The sequence below is a fragment of the Myotis brandtii genome, unplaced genomic scaffold, assembly GCF_000412655.1.
Source record: "Myotis brandtii unplaced genomic scaffold, ASM41265v1 scaffold303, whole genome shotgun sequence".
Taxonomy (NCBI): domain Eukaryota; kingdom Metazoa; phylum Chordata; class Mammalia; order Chiroptera; family Vespertilionidae; genus Myotis; species Myotis brandtii.
The window spans coordinates 1,193,263-1,208,772 of record NW_005361573.1 but is presented as its reverse complement, the minus strand read 5'-3'; the positions used below and the strand labels follow the sequence as shown (position 1 = coordinate 1,208,772).

At 55.1% G+C, this 15,510-nt stretch overlaps 2 protein-coding genes across 2 annotated transcripts in view; both read right to left on the bottom strand.

The window, feature by feature from the left end:
• Window positions 1–126: 126 nt before the first annotated feature.
• On the bottom strand, window positions 127–1,708 carry LOC106726677 (beta-crystallin B3-like). Its single transcript, XM_014542422.1, has 3 exons — window positions 1,692–1,708; window positions 1,232–1,364; window positions 127–946 (listed from the first exon to the last, which is right to left on the bottom strand). Exons 1-3 carry the CDS (start codon window positions 1,706–1,708, stop codon window positions 800–802), a joined length of 297 nt encoding a protein of 98 aa, XP_014397908.1. The 3' UTR covers window positions 127–799.
• Window positions 1,709–2,137: 429 nt separating this feature from the next.
• The window catches only part of KIAA1671 (KIAA1671 ortholog), a 95,551-nt gene continuing 82,178 nt past the window's right edge, over window positions 2,138–15,510 (bottom strand). The window contains exons 5-11 of the mRNA XM_014542421.1: window positions 15,008–15,126; window positions 12,796–13,051; window positions 11,439–11,613; window positions 10,271–10,389; window positions 9,719–9,852; window positions 7,763–7,845; window positions 2,138–6,531 (exon numbers count right to left, since the gene is read on the bottom strand). Coding sequence (XP_014397907.1) covers window positions 7,767–7,845; window positions 9,719–9,852; window positions 10,271–10,389; window positions 11,439–11,613; window positions 12,796–13,051; window positions 15,008–15,126 — 882 coding nt within the window. The 3' untranslated portion in view covers window positions 2,138–6,531; window positions 7,763–7,766. The remainder of the gene's footprint in view (window positions 6,532–7,762; window positions 7,846–9,718; window positions 9,853–10,270; window positions 10,390–11,438; window positions 11,614–12,795; window positions 13,052–15,007; window positions 15,127–15,510) is intronic.

Here is a 15,510-nt window from a genome sequence, read left to right as displayed (position 1 = left end):
TTCTAGCCCACCCCCACCCCCCGCCCCAGGCCTCCATCACCCTATTGTCACTGGCCCTGGGTTATGCATATAGGAACACACTGACTATGCATATTAAATATATATATGCAGGCTGAGGTCACTGAAGGCCGCTGTATTCTTTTCAACCCCCTCCTGAGCCGCCCCCCCCCGGCCCCCACGCACCAGCTGTCACTCTTACTGCCCTCATACTCAGCACACAGTAGGTGCTCAGTGAACAGTGTTGGGTAAATTATTACCAGGGAGAGGTGGCACTTTTCAAGGCTCGTCCCCCAGATCACAAGCCCACCAGGGAGCTGTGGTCACCGACAAAGGGAAGGTGACCCTAAGATTGCATTAACAGCTCTGGAGCCCAGAAGGGGGGAGGTGATGCGCATGCTCCCCAGGCATTACTCAGGCCACACCCAGAGAGCCGTTATGTCACCCCTTCCCCCTTGTGCAGAGGGAAAAACATCTGAGCATCGGTCCAAGGGCTGGGAGATGTTCCGAAAAGGAGTGAAGACTTCGATGGGGACAGGCAGGGGAAACAGACTTCGCCTGACTTTTTAAAAAGATAAGACTTTCTACAAGGCAAGGCCTCCTGGGAATCGGGGGCCCGAGAGCACAAGCGAGCGGACACTGGCCTCAGGAGGGCGCTCTCTCGGGCTCCGAGCAAGGATGGAGGAGCAGTGGCTCGAATGAGGGAACATCTAGGAGATAGTGAACAGAGCTCTGTCTGCAGTCAGAGGCGTGATGGACCGGAGGCCGGATGGGGCAGGGGCATGAGTGGGGGTTGGGGCCCTTACGTCCCATTGATGGCCCGGACGCTGGCCACCCGTTCCTGAAAGCCGTGAGCCCAGAGGCTGGGCACGTCGTCGTCCACTATCTCCATCTTGCGGCCCCTGAAAGCAGGGCTCTCAAACAGGTGGAGCCTGTGATCCGGACCGTCCTGGGGGCGAGGTCTTGGCGTGAGTGGCTACTCCCAGGCCCAGAGCATGGGTCAGGGCTCCAGGTACAGGGAGGAGATAGTCACCCCAAAATAACTCCCACCCCAAACCCCCTGCCATCTAATAAGCCAGCACAATCATTTGGGTCAGACATGATGAGGGCTCTTCCCAGGCCTGGTCTGCACTGGCCAAGCCCTGGGCCAAGCTTGTGACATGAGCTGGTCTGACCAGCTCCCTGCACGTCCCGCTTCCCAGTGCTGCCTGCAGGGGGCAGCAGCTGCACTCACCATGTGCAGAGGCCGGAGGGACAGGAGGCTGTCGCTGTGGTGGCTGTTGGACCAGGCATCCCAGGGAGGGTAGTTCCCCTTCTCCAGCATAAAATGCTCCTCGCAGAAGCCCTTGTGCTCAAAGGCCAGCCACCTTCAGGCGAAAGAGGCCCGGCTCACCTCTGCAGGCGAGGGAGGACCCAAGTCTGGTGAGAGAAGAGCCCAGAGCTGCTGGCACTGCCTCACTTTGTTCCCTGAGGACCCTGCCTCCTGCGGACAGTTCACACCGAGAGGCCCTTCCTGGGGTGATCACGGACAGTGCAGTTGGTTCCGGCCCCTTAACTTGGGGTGCAGTCACCACCTGCTAGGGGTGTAAGGGCAAGACAGAGGTGGGCAGCCTCCATGGGGGCAGGACTCCCTCCCATCAGACCCTCAGGCCCCGGGGACCTACTGTGCACCGGCACTGTCACCGAGTTCTCACCTCGGCACTGCCGCCATTCGGGATGGGCCCATTCTTTGTGATGGGACCGTCCTGCGCACGTAGGATGCTGAGCAGCGACCCAGCCTCCACCCACTGGATGCCCGGAGCAGCCCCCGCCCCTCCGTGTGACAACCGAACGTGTGTCCTGTCGCTGCCAGATGTCACCTGGGGAGCTCCAGGCACCCAGGAGAACCACTGCCTTAACCTCTTGCCCTGGTGTCGCTATCACCACCCCATCGCAGAGAACCGAGGCTCAGGGATGGCCCACGGCCAGGAGGTGGCAGAATGAGGAGTCGGCCCCACGCTGAATGGGAGACCAGCTGTGTGTCCAGGACCCCAGCCCCTCCCGCTGCCTGGCCCCAGCTCAGCACGGACGAGAGCCGGATGCAGCGGGTGGCGGGCGTGCACGCCTGGGCGCCCATTCATTCGCACACGGACACACCGACTTCTCCAGTGCAAGTTGCACCAAAGCTTTATTTCTGTTTTCATGGTCTGAATGCAACATCTTTGTACATGCAAAGGTCATCTCGTTTGGGGGCAGTTGGCCGGCTTCCCAACTGCTCTCGATGTGCGTATGAAACTCTTTACAGTTACAAAATATAAAAGCACTTGTCAACGTCCAATACTCGGTGAGTCCAGGGAGCCCCGTGGTTTCGACGTTAAAAATATAGGCTTTTTTCTAGGTGAATTGTCAGTCACACGATTCGAGGTTCCCTCTGGGGTTGGATAAAGTGCCTCTTGCCTCCTCCCGTGCAGAACTCCAGGGCTGGCGAATTCTAAGGCAACTGCGAGGATGCCAGCGGGCAGGAGCTTAACTTTCCCACTCACCCAACTGGGTTCCTTCTCTGTCGGGACTCAACGCTCTGACGAAGGGACCCGGAAGAAAAGGCTAGGAAAATATACAGTCTACGTCTATGTATTTCCACTCCCCCGTCTTACAAAGCATCTGAGGATCAAAATCAGGTGGGAAGTGCTTGACTTCTAGAATATTGGTTTGATTTAGGAAACAGCTCCGTACAAAATGTCGCCCGTAACATAATATATGACTTTTGTCAGCCCCCTATTTACAGGATCTATAAGGCCATGTGGAGTGAGATCGTGAAAAAGGCTCAAGTTCTTCTGTAGACAACAGCGTCGTATTTCTGCACGGGCGCGACGCCACCAGAGATGGTCCGCAGGTGCCTGTCCGACTCGCAGACGGTGCTCCCGGGGGAACGGCACAGGCTGTCCATCAGGGAAGTGACCTGCCATGGCTGCACGGACGGGCTGGGAGGTCCCACCCAGAGCGCTTTCCTCCCCCCTCCCCCTCTGACAGGCCCACCCTGAATGCTAGTTCATACAAAGGCGGCCGGCGGCCAGCTTCCTGTTAAGGGACAGGGCTTCGTGGGAGGGGCCGCAGGGGCTGAGGGGGACAGCCCTCTCTGTGGGTGGACGCTGTCTTCCACCTTTAAGAAAGCATTTCGTTCTGCAGGTGACCCGCCCGCACACCTGTGGACACTTAGCTTTGCAGTTATGCCCGGAGCCGGGGGCAACCCGGGGTGCCCGGTGGGAAATGGAAAAGCGGGAATGGACAAGGCAGCTCTCAGCACCAGGTGGGCAGCTCCTTTGAGAAATGACGCCAAGGGCTTTCCTAAACCCCTTGCGCAGCCTCTGAGGTTTAGGATCTCAGGCCTGGGCCTCGTCTAGTCTTGCTCTTTCGAAACATCTGGCCTCACTTCCCGGGATGCACAGAAGAAAACACATTTGTCCGAGAGCACAGGGTGTGGCTGGTCCCCCTGGAAAACATCCCCATCTGATTGTCCTGGCCCCCAACCCTAGGCACCTGAGGCCGTCATCCCCAGCATCCCAAACCCCGCAAGGTCTCCCGGCCCCGGCATTTCTCTGGTGGCACCAAGTCATCCTCCGCAGCACTGACGCCGGAGGCCATGCCGGGAGGTTCATAGGCCAGAGGCCTCTGCCTCCTTAGACAAGAGACCACGAGGAAGGGGCTCCACTGGGGGGAACATACAGGCTTGTCAAGAGGTCATCTGTGAAGATGCTGATGTGCAAAGGGTCAAAGGGTGTGTGTGGAGAGGGAGGGGGGAGGGAGGGAGGGAACGGGGAGGAAGGTGGCTGAGATGGTGCATCCGTAGCAATTGGCCTTTTGTGCAAGACTCACTAAGGAGAGCCACCGGCTCAGGGGAGGAAGGAGAGAGGCGGGCAGGGCTTGACTGCATACAGATGATTAAGGCATATTCAGTGTAAAGGAGACAGATTTCCAAGGGTGACCCCAGGCCCACTCGGGAAACTGGAATACAAACCCTTGCTTTGCCCCAAAGAGCTCGCCCCGTTTTGAAAGAGAAGCACACACCCCATTGGCCCAGCTGTCTGCACAGGCGCAGACGTCAATCCCTCTGACCTGGATGCACTGACCCCAAGGGGTTCCTGAGGCGGAGGGGGGGCGGGCTGCACAGGGAGGGTCCCTCCTGACCCACTGTGATTGTCTGCTCTGCATGGAGAGAGGAGGCAGCAGGAAATGGAAGAAGTTGGGAGAATGTTCAGAGTCTGCTCTAGTCAGTTGAAAGGGGTGGACTTTGTGTGTCTTAATCACCATGGAATCAACTGAACTTTTAGTTCCAGTCATGGGGGGTGGGGAGGGTAGGCAAAAGATCTCCTTTTCATGTGTTTTTCTTTCCTGTCAGGTAAACTTGGGCTAAAACAGAACTGAGAGTTGTGCGTGGTGAGTGCGCTACACTCACTGGACAGAATGGGCCACTTCCTGCTGCCTGAGATGGTCCCAAGGGGCCCTTCCCACCTTCAGAAGGACAAAGCAAGCAGCAGCCGAGGAAGGAACTAGCAGTGCCCCAGGGGCCTCCTGACCAGGAGCCACCACATCAACGCTGTTATAGAGCACGAGCAACAAACGTCTACCAGCAGCTCCTGGAGGAATTCCATCCCCAAACATCCAGAGAACGGATCAAGCACTTACTCAGGGAACGAAGGGGACACAGCTATGATCAAGCAAGGCCAGGCCTCCACACGCAGATGCACGAGGCTTCCAGACCCACAGGATGGGTGGGCGACGGGGTCCAACCAGTGCCCATCGGTAAGCAGCAAAGCTCAGCCCGCAGGACTCAGGGAGGGCGCTCCGGTCACTGTCTGCGGTGCTGAAGCGAGCCGCTCCCCAGGGCACAGGCTGTCTTACCCCAGAGAAACAGGACTGCTGTCCCCTTCTCCCCACCCCCAAGAGAAGAGCGGAGGTAAAGGGAGATGATGCGAAAAGAGCGATGGGCAGACACACAGACTCCTGAGAGGTGGCTGGGAAGGGAGGTATGCTTTGACACCATTTGCAAATATTGGGATTTATGAAGATTTTCACCTTTTGGGGAGTTGGGGTGTGTGTGTCTATATCTAGCCAATGCAGTGTATGTGTCCATGAGGAAACAGCCCCAGGGCCCTTCGGCCACCACCGGCCGCCCTGTGAACTGCCCAAGCATCTCTCTCTCCAAAGGGCATCTCCCAGGGAAGGTTGGCACAAAGTTTATGGCGACTGCAGGCATGGCAGGTGGCCAGCAGGCATTTCTGGGATGTTTGCTGGGGCCTTGGGCTTCGCAGGTGGAGGAGGCTGGTGTGGAGGATTCCCCAAGAGAAGGACAGAGGAGAGACAGCAAGAAAAAGAGGCAGGTAAACCTCCGCTCCGCCACCCAGCACCCAGCACCCAGCGCTCTGTCCGCGTCCCTGGCCTGGGGAGCTCCCCTGCCGAGAAGGGCTTTCCGCCAGACCTAAAAAGATGGTGGATGCAGGGGGAGGGTTGGTAGAAGGAAGAGGTGAGTAGAAACACAAGAGCCCCTCATCCCTGCATCTGCTCAGCGAGGCCGCTGCGGACCGGCTCTTCCCGTAGCGCAGGCAGTGATGGAGATCAACGCTGGGAAAATCCCCAGGCGGGTCTGACGGGTGGGAAAGGCACTGCCAGGGGCTGCAGCGTATGACCCTGGAGGCCAAGGGACGGGTCCCTCCACAGAAACCAGAGCTCACAAGGGCAAGAAACCAGGGAGACACACAAGTGACAATCAGAATGTCTACAAAAAGCTCGGAGAGGGACAAGGTAACCTGAGATGACCAGATACTCCCGGCAAAGCAGCCACGCCTCTCTCCTCCCGTTCCTCAATGTGAAAGCTTATATACACGGCCATGTTCAAGGGAAAGTGGCTGCATTATTGCTTCATCACCTTCGAAAGCAAACAAAACGTGACACGCAAGAAAAGAGGCCAGCTGTGCGCACGGCCCCTGGGAAGGATAAATACAGGAAGGGGACGCTTAACATCGGAACTTCTGAGCTTCCGAGAGGGAGGGGAACTGGCCAAAAAGCAATCAGGACGCCCGCCCCGCGGTGCTGCCCGGACACACCAGCAGGAAACGAGCGGCTTCTCCTTTCCTGGAAAGTCCTCTTGGGAAGACCTGCCCTGGGAGGGGAGAAGGCGCTTCACAGTTCGGGTGCTTTCCAGAACCGACCCGTGCTCCCAGAGCTGCTGCTGACGTGGGCGGAAATGCACTTTTACATTAAAAACCGCAACAAAACTGCCCACATGGACATTTCTGGGCAGCCTGGCTTCTTTCCCAGCCTGGAGTGCTGTCTGGGAGGCGTGCAGGTGCGTGAAGAGGGAGCCTTTCCGCCTGATCCGGTCCGATCTGGTCCATCCTGAGAGCCTGCGGAGGGTGGAGCCCGGACAGCGTCTGCCCTGACCGGAAGGCGGGGCCCAGGCAGGTGACCGCTGTGCAGGAGGGAACGGCAGCAGCGCGGCCTCGTCTTGGGGGTCTGACAGTTAAGGCTTCTGTTCATGAGACGTGGCGGTGTCCCCGTCTGGAGAGGAAGGGAGAGCCCTGTCAGTGGGGGGAACAGGAGCCCAGTTACTCTCTAGCTTCAGGCCTCAGGACCTTTGCTGGGACAAGACGGCCACGCCGCAGGCCGCAGGCTGGGAAGGATGACGTGGGGTTTGTTGCTGTTTAAGGCCTGGGATGAGGAAGGTGGCGGGCGGCTGGATGCGGTGGAATGGAGGTGACACTGAGTCAAGTCGGGGTTCCAGCCTCAGCGTCCTCACGTGGGTGACTGGAGCCTAACTGAGACATCACCCACACAGCTCGAAACACACAAACAGGCTCCATCCCTCATCCAAACCCCGGAGCACAGCTTCACTGAAGAATTTAGAATTCTTTTTGGAGTTTATGATACACAAATACATACCCATATATGCTTATTTCTAAATATAAATATGTAAATATTGTGTAATATATGCAACACCCATAAGCAAGCACACAGTATGCCCGCAGCGTCACGTATGGATGTTCACAGAAAGAGGGGAGAGAGCCTAAGCAGCATTAAATCCATGCAGGGCAGGTTTGGCCCTGAGAGGTAGATGCTTCCTTGTCAGAGGGCTCTGGTTTCCGCCTGTGGACGCGGGGCGGAGGGTGCCCAGCAGGGAGGCGGGCAGAGAGAGGTCTGCTGTGCTGTGCCTCTCAGAGCCAGCTTTTCTGGGCGTGGACCGTGTGCTCCCATCCTGAGGATGCACAGGAGGCACTGGAGGTGCAATCGCAGGGAGCTCCTGGACCACTCGGCCACCTGGTGCTCTCAGCCCATTTTACAGACGGGAAACTGAAGTCCAAGGTGTTCAGTTGTTCGGGACCTATACCAGGCCATATCGAATCGTGTGGGGTTTTTTTAATCTTTTTTTTCCAAATTAATTTTTAATTATACAGGGAGTATATAAATGTAGATTGGGAACCTTTCAGATTTAGCTGATCTTCGATGTCCTGTTCCTCATGTTATAAAAGGGGACGGAGATGCAGGAGAAGGGCCAGCCAGAGGCTGGGTTAGCCCTGCCACTCCAGGTGGTCCAGCTGTGACTGATCCCTAAGAGGAAGCAGGCATTGCCACACCCTTTACAGGACCCACAACACCCACACCCACAGTTTTCCTTCTCCCTCCTAGGGCACAACATCCCACATCTCTGAACCTATGCCTTCTCACCACCCACGTTCCCTATCCCTTGAGTTGCAGGCTCCGTCCAGGTCTCCCCCACCAGAGCCCTTCCTACCTGGTCAAGCTTGATTCTCATACAGGCTTTGCCTCTTCTTAGATTTCAGATCCTTTAGCCACTGGGGTGAGGTCTCTTCTGATCTAAAACCACAAAGCCAGGGAGAGTCAAGTGTGAGCGAGAACGAGGGCACCTTGCAGGCAGGGCTGTGAGGTACCCAACTCTCCATCTGCTGTCCAAGGTGGACACTGAGCAGGGCACTCACAGATGGCAAACATGCCCATGCTCACATGATTGACAGGCAAGAAACAGCAATTAACCAAAGCACCCAACAACGGGAATGTTAAATAAACCCTGGTACATCCACTCTATGAAATAATCTGCAGCTATACCATCATGCTTATATAAAATTATTTCCATCCATTTATCCTGCCATCTCTCTACCCAGGTAAATTCTGTGGTGGTTCATTTTATGTGTCAACTTGGCTAGGCTATGGTACCCAAATATATGGTCAAACATCACTGCAGGTGTTTCTGTGAAGGTATTTCTTTTAGATGGGATGAGCATTTAAATCAGTAGATTATGAGTCAAGCAGGTCACCCTCCATATTATGGGTGGGCCTGACCCAATCAGTTGAAGATCTTAACAGAAAAGGACTGACCTTCCCCGAAGAAGAGGGAATTCTGCCAACAGATTGACTTTGGGACTCAACATCAGATCTTCCCTGGATCTCCAGCCTGCCAGCCTGCTCTGCACATTGTGGTCTTGTCAGCCTCCAAAATCATGAGACAATTCCTTCATATACATCTATCTATCTATCTATCTATCTATCTGTCTGTCTGTCTCGTACATATAAGACCTGACTTATGCTGATCTCAGAGAAAGCTCCAGACCATGTGGTCCTGGAGGGCTCAGCCTGGAGGGCTCAGGGAAGTTCCTGACCTGCCTGGGGTGGGGGTGGGAGGTCTGTGAGGAAGGAGAGACTCCCTGGGCAGACCAAGGAAGCCTTGTCTGATGGTGGAGGCACAAGACCAGGCCTCCAGTGGTACCTCTGAGACCTGGCCTGGGGGCTCCCCCAGCTGCGATGCTGACTCTGGAGCCAGGCCTGCAGCTCTGGCATCCCCAGAGCAGGACAGGCACCATCTCAGCTGTGGCCTTGTCCCTCTCAACCTCGGGTCCTGTTCCCTGCCGCCCGCTCTGTGCTCCAATAACACGCACTCCTTGCAACCTCTGAGACCTGGCCTGGGGGCTCCCCCAGCTGCGACGCTGACTCTGGAGCCAGGCCTGCAGCTCTGGCATCCCGAGCAGGACAGGCACCATCTCAGCTGTGGCCGTGACCCTCTCAACCTCGGGTCCTGTTCCCTGCCGCCTGCTCTGTGCTCCAATAGCACGCACTCCTTGCGGCCCCTGGCTCTATCAGGTCTCCAGGCCTTTGTACATGCCATGACTTCAGCACAGAACCCCTCATGCTGCCACCTCTGTGGACACCATGACTCAGCTCAGGTGTCTCCTCTTAGAAACCTTTCCCACACCGTTCTTCCTTAAGTCTAGCTCACCAGTTTGTCCTCTATGACAGGGTCAAATCAAGAATCAGACTGTAAATGTACTTGGGGGGTTATAGGGTGTCTGTTAGAACCAGTCAGCTCTGCAGCTGCATCAGGAAAGCAGCAGCAGACAACCCATAAATGAATGGGTGTGGCTGTGTGCCAATAAAACTTTATTTAAACAAAAAGACAATGAGCTGAAATGGACCTGTGGCCTATAGTTTGAGAGCCCCTGCTCTATCATAGCACTTATTATATGACAATGTCAGCATCATGAATAACCCCTAGCTTCTCTGTGTTAACAGGACCCCTAAGAAGAACTCCACTATCCTTTATTGAGCATGTCTACAAGCAGTGCCCACACTTCCTCCTTTATCCTCAGTCATTCAGCTCTAAAACCCAACAGGCAGCCGCCCTCCCCCAAATTACACCCCCAAGGGGGGCAGGGCACTCACCCCCAAGACCCCTCACCTCTCGTCCTTTTCAAGGCTGGTGGGCAGCACACGACTGCCCAGCTGGAAGGGGGATTTGGGGGTCTTGGGCTGGGGGGCCCAGCCAGGGGCCTCGCTGGGACTGTCCGCCTCTGGCCTCTTGTGCAGCTGCGCCTGGGAGAGGAGAGAGCTGAGTCTGTAACCACCTGTTGCCCGGAGAGGGTCCCATCCCACGGCACTGCCACTGCACGGTAATGCCGGGGCCTCCACAGGCAGGAAGCCCTGGGGCAGGGGAGATGCTGGCTGACCTGGGGTGGGGGGTAAGAAAATCGGTGGCCAGGCCTGTAGCCCTGAGGTGGGGCCACCAACTCATCCTGCAGGTGCAACTCAGCTCTGTCAGCTCCACGCTCCTGCATCCATTTGAATAAGAGGAAGCTTTTGGACTGATGGATTCCCACAGGAAGAAGGCAGGGTGGATTCTCACCCATATTTGGAGGACAATGGGAAGGAGGGAGGGAGAATTATGGGGCCTGCTCTTTCTGTCCTTTTTGCTACCAGGGCCGTGAGTGGCTCCAGGTGCGAGGTGCCGTACCTTGAGCATGGCCGGGTCGATGCCCGGAAACGCGGGCATCCTCTGGGGATGGCTGCTGGGTGACCTCTCGGACCGCTTTTCCTCCTCGTCGGACTCTTCTCTCCTGGGGGATTTCTCTTCTGTTGCAAAGAAAAGGGAGCTGACGGCACTGGCAGCCCCGTGCACTGAGGCTCGGGTTCCAGATGCTCTGCACACAGACCCTCGGGCAATCCTCACACCAGCCCTGACCATCTGGGCATTCCTGGGCCATCTGACAGGAGGACACACTCAGGGCTTGCTCTCCTGACCTTCCTTCTCCACAGGCACGAGATGGGAGAGGGAGAGAGAGCCCTCCAAGCATTTAAGGTGTCTGGTCAGAAACTGCACCCCTCACTCAGCTCCAAGCTGGTCTGACAGCCTACTGTTTGCCAAGTGAACACAAGTCCCTACAGTAGCCTGTGGGGAACGAAGGCTGTCTATGTGTACAGTGGGGAGGTCACCTGCTATGGTTTCCATTACAAGATTTTGCTCAAAACTCTCCCATGGCTCTCTAACTACAGAAAAAGCCTAACTCCTTGGCAAAGAATCGTGACTTCCCACGACTTGGCCCCACCTACTTTTCCAGCATAATTCCTGCTACTACCAGCTTGAACCACTTAGAGAGGCACCTGCAACACACACAGAATGTTCTTTCCACACCTCGGCCTCTCTGGTCCTGTTAATATTTCTGTCTGGAATACCCTTCCCTGGCTAATCCCTACCTGCCCTTTAAAATGCAGCCAAAGATATCCTCAGAGGAAAATGTGTAGCCTTAAAATAATTCACTAGAAACCAAGTAAGACTGATAAATCAACTGATCTTTTAACTGAAGAATCTAGAAAAAAGACCAGCAAACAAACCTGAAGAGAGTATAGGATGAATTTAATAAGGATAAAAGCAGAAATCATGAAACCCTGTTAAATTGTGGTTCTGTCCTTTGTAACCTACAGAGCCCCAATTAATATATCATCCCTCAAAAAGAATTTTTTCACTTAGTTTCTAATAAGCTGTGCAGAATAAGAAATCACAGTTTCCTGTATAATTATGTTCTAATATCCTATAGCCTTCAACTCACAGGAAGTTCCTTCTAGTGTTTAACCTCCATCCTTCCTGCTGTTGGTTGTGGTATATATGGAGGCGAGGGGTGTACCTGTTGAGTCCTTGAACATCCACATGGTGTCATCCTCCTCCTCCAGCGGAGACCTGCTCTCTGACTCGCTGACTCGACTGCGCCGGAGGGAGTGGGAGATGGGAGCCCGGCGGCGGCTTCTCTTGCTGAGCTGTACCCGGGTCTTGAGGGCACTTGAGTCGAGGACTGAGGTTTGCTTTGGGAGCAGTAGGGAGGAAGAGAGGAAAAACAAGGGAACCATTCACGGAGGGCACCACCCAAGAGAAGTGTGTCAAGCTGCGCTGATGCACAAGCTGTTTAGGTGGCACACGGGCCAGCATTTCTGCATTTTAATACTAACCTGACACCCGAAGCCGAAGTTTCTCCATGAAACAAACCATGTAGGTTAATCACAAGAATCAAATGAAGCTTGAGTGCCCTGGCACTGTGCCTGGCACATAGTGGGCACACAATGGAAAGGCCTTTCCCCTCCTGGTGACATTATACGAGCACATAAGCTAGAACAGTGCTCAATACATAGCAGGAGCTCAATACACGTTTGTTGAATGAATAACTGAAGACATCACCTAATGAAATCCCTATACTCCATACCATGTCCATGTTTATATAGTGGGGTGCCCCAGTGGAGACTGAAGTTGTGTCTTTCCCCATCTCTGTTCTTACCCAGAGGTGCCAACTGACTATACTTAGGAAGGGGAATCCCCTTTGAGGCCCTAGAGGGAGTCCCCCTCCCAAAGCAGTGGGTTCTCTCTCAGGGGGAATCTGAGCAGCCATCCCTACGAGTGAGGGCATGAGGCTTTACTGTCAGGAGAGCGGGTCCCTTTAGATTCTGCATCACTTTGATGTTGCATCTTCAGGAGGGTGGGAGGGCAGCCCTACTGTCAGGGAAGCAGAAGAATGAGACCTTTGTATCTCAAGGGACCCACACCGGAGGGGGTCTCCCCTTCTTAGAACTACTGCTCTCCGTTTACAGAGAGACTTGCACGCCCTGGCACTAGGGATACATCCCACTAAGAGCACCTGGCAGGGAAGAGGTCAGACTTCCTGCTCACCTAACAGGCATGGGCTAGGATCAGCTTCAATCTGAACACATGTGACAGTATTTGAGGCTGTGGAGCCCACTCTGGTTACACGTGGATAAGGAAGCCGAGGCTCAGGGGTGTGAAAGCATTTGCCCCAAGACTCACAGCTGGTGTATGGCAGGTCCAAGCCACGTGCAGACGTCAGTCCCATCTCAGACTGTGCCCTCTGCACCCACCAGATGGGTGTCTGGCACACAGATTCTACCCTGGAAAGGGGCAATTCGCCAGGAGATGCTAGTGTGTCCCTTTAAGAAGAAATAAGTGTTTCCAACACACGCTCCCAGGTACCGACTTACATCGATAAAGGAGAAGTCGTCTACTTTCTTTGTAGAGCAGGTGTCGGGCGGGGGCGGCCCCTCCGTCCCGTCAGTGGACTCCAGGTCGGTGCTGGAGCGGTCCACACTGGTGCTCCGCTGGTCCCTGGGGCAGTCATGCTGGTCCCCGGCCGAGGTGGCCTCCGTGGGGGAGGACAGTGAGGACAAGCGGCTGCTGGAGGGCTGCTTCCACGCCGACGCTGCACTGCTGTCCGGGGACGGGGACTCAGGGGCCACGCTGTGAGGAAGGAGGGAAGGAAGGAAGGGAACATGGTCATGCAGGCTGTTTCCGAGGACTGAGTATCAGGGTAAAGAAGGCACAGAAAGTGGGGTGTGGGGTGTGCTCTCTACACCAGGAAGCAGGAGACAGACATCCCCGGAGAACCACCGTGGGCACACAGCCAGGTGCTGATCATGCCTCTAGAACACCTGGCCAGCTGTGGGATGGGAGGTAACCTCCTGAAATGAAACATTAACTTCACGAAAGATGAGGAACCTGAGGCTCAGAGACACGAGGCAGCTGGCCCAAAGGGGCAGAACTGACTCCAGAATCCACGTCCCTGACCCTCTTCCACTTTCGGAATTTCTTCCCACGACCATATATTCAGGTACCACTTGGATAATGGGAATCACATACAATAGGAAATTTATGAATAAATCAAGTCCTTGCACACGAGGCAGCTGGCCGAAAGGGGCAGAACTGACTCTAGAACCCACGTCCCTGACCCTCTTCCACTTTTGGAATTTCTTCCCACGACCATATATTCAGGTACCACTTGGATAATGGGCATCACATACAATAGGAAATTTATAAATAAATCAAGTCCTTACATTAAAAAGGCTCTCCCTGTCCACAAAAAGACACCAAAGTCCAGAGCACAGGAAGCCCTACCTGGGGAAGGGGGTGTGGGCACGCCAGACACCACCTCCCTGATAGGAGGGTCTACCCTGAAAGACCCTCCCCCCTCCTTTTGGCGAAAGACAGGAGGAGCACAATTGCGCTCCCTGGCACTCTAGGGGTTAAAAAGGCTCTCCCTGTCCACAAAAAGACACCCAAGTCCAGAGCACAGGAAGCCCTACCTGGGGAAGGGGGTGTGGGCATGCCAGACACCACCTCCCTGATAGGAGGGTCTATCCTGAAAGACCCTTCCCCCCCACATAGCTGCACCCTTAAGCAGACCCTTCGACCCAGGTGTACCGGGAGCACAGAGGTGCTTTTTGTCAGCTCTGGGATGATTTTATTACTTGAAATAGGCAGGATTTGGGGGTATGGGGTGGGGTTGAGCCAAATCCACAAAAAATAAGGAGAAATACCATCGAGGTGGCAGCAGATGGCACTGCTAGCTAGGGCTGGGAGCACAGCAGCTCCTGGGACTGTCCAGGAGGGGGCGTTGCAGTGCCTCTAGGAGACAGGATGAGGCACCCACCTCCCTGGGAGATCCCAGGTCCCAGTAAGAGGGGCACTGGAGACCCAGAGAGAGAATAACAATGAGCTAGGCCGTCCCACAGCCAGCTGGGGTGGAGCTGGGACTCAGACCTGCCTGCCTCCTGAATCCGGGCTACACTGGATAATCTCCAGGCTTCTGCCACGATCCTAGCATCCCTCCGAGCCAGGCTGACACCCGAGGACCTACTGGCCGTTAACAGTGGCCACATTAAACGCAGACAGCGTATATAACGCAATATGTATATGTCCTTATATTTGTAAACACACAGATATATTGAAAAATTCTAGAAAGACAAAACCATTACTGAAGGTTAATAGCTGTGTGCTGAGATCACTGGTGTTTTCATTTTCTTTATAATGCTTTTTAAATTGTGGCAAATACGCATGACATAGAATTTACCACTAGTGAGATACAGTACGTTTACAATGTTGTGTGACCATCACTATCACTACCATGTAGTTCTAGAACATCTTATCACCCCGAAAGGAAACCGGTACCTGCTGAGCAGTCATTCCCAATCTCCCTTCCTGACCCGCCCCTCCCAGCCCCCCCAACCACTAATCTGCCTTCTGTCTCTATGGAGTTGCCTATTCTGGACATTTCACATATCATTATTATTTTTTTAATACTTTCTAAATTTCTATTTTACAACAAGAATGGTTTACAATTGCAGACAAAACAAGCTCCAGTAACACTGACCCCTGACCAGCCGCCCCGTGGCCAGTGGCCCTGCACACCCCACCTACCTCTCCCCGCTCTGGTGCTGGTCCCTCCACGTCCCATACTGGCTGTCGGCTTCCTGTACGAGGGTGTCGGTGTCCTTGGCCTCGGGGGGCCGCCTGGAGAAGCACTGTTTCAGCTGATCCTGCAAGGGAAGGCCAGACCAGGGGTTACCGTCGGGGAAAATGCTCAGAACCTGGTCCCTGCTGGCGCAAATCCCAACATATCACCGGCTTAACCCGCCAGAGGTGGGTCCCAATGTCTTGGTGGGCGCTATGTGCCCAACCGACCGAGTTTGCCCAAGACATCACGGCATGCAGGACCGTCGGTGCTAAAGCCGGGCAAACTGGGCCGAGGGGGCCACCCTCCCCAGCAAGCAGGGTTCTGCTGGGCGCTCCCCGACCCTCCTCAGTGCCCATCTCCAGCGGCACTGCAGCCAGGCCCAACTTCTCTCCACTGTGGATGCTCCCAGGACTTACCAGTCTGGCTAGGGCACCCCCCACATGCACCCCACCCAGGGTTCCCCCCC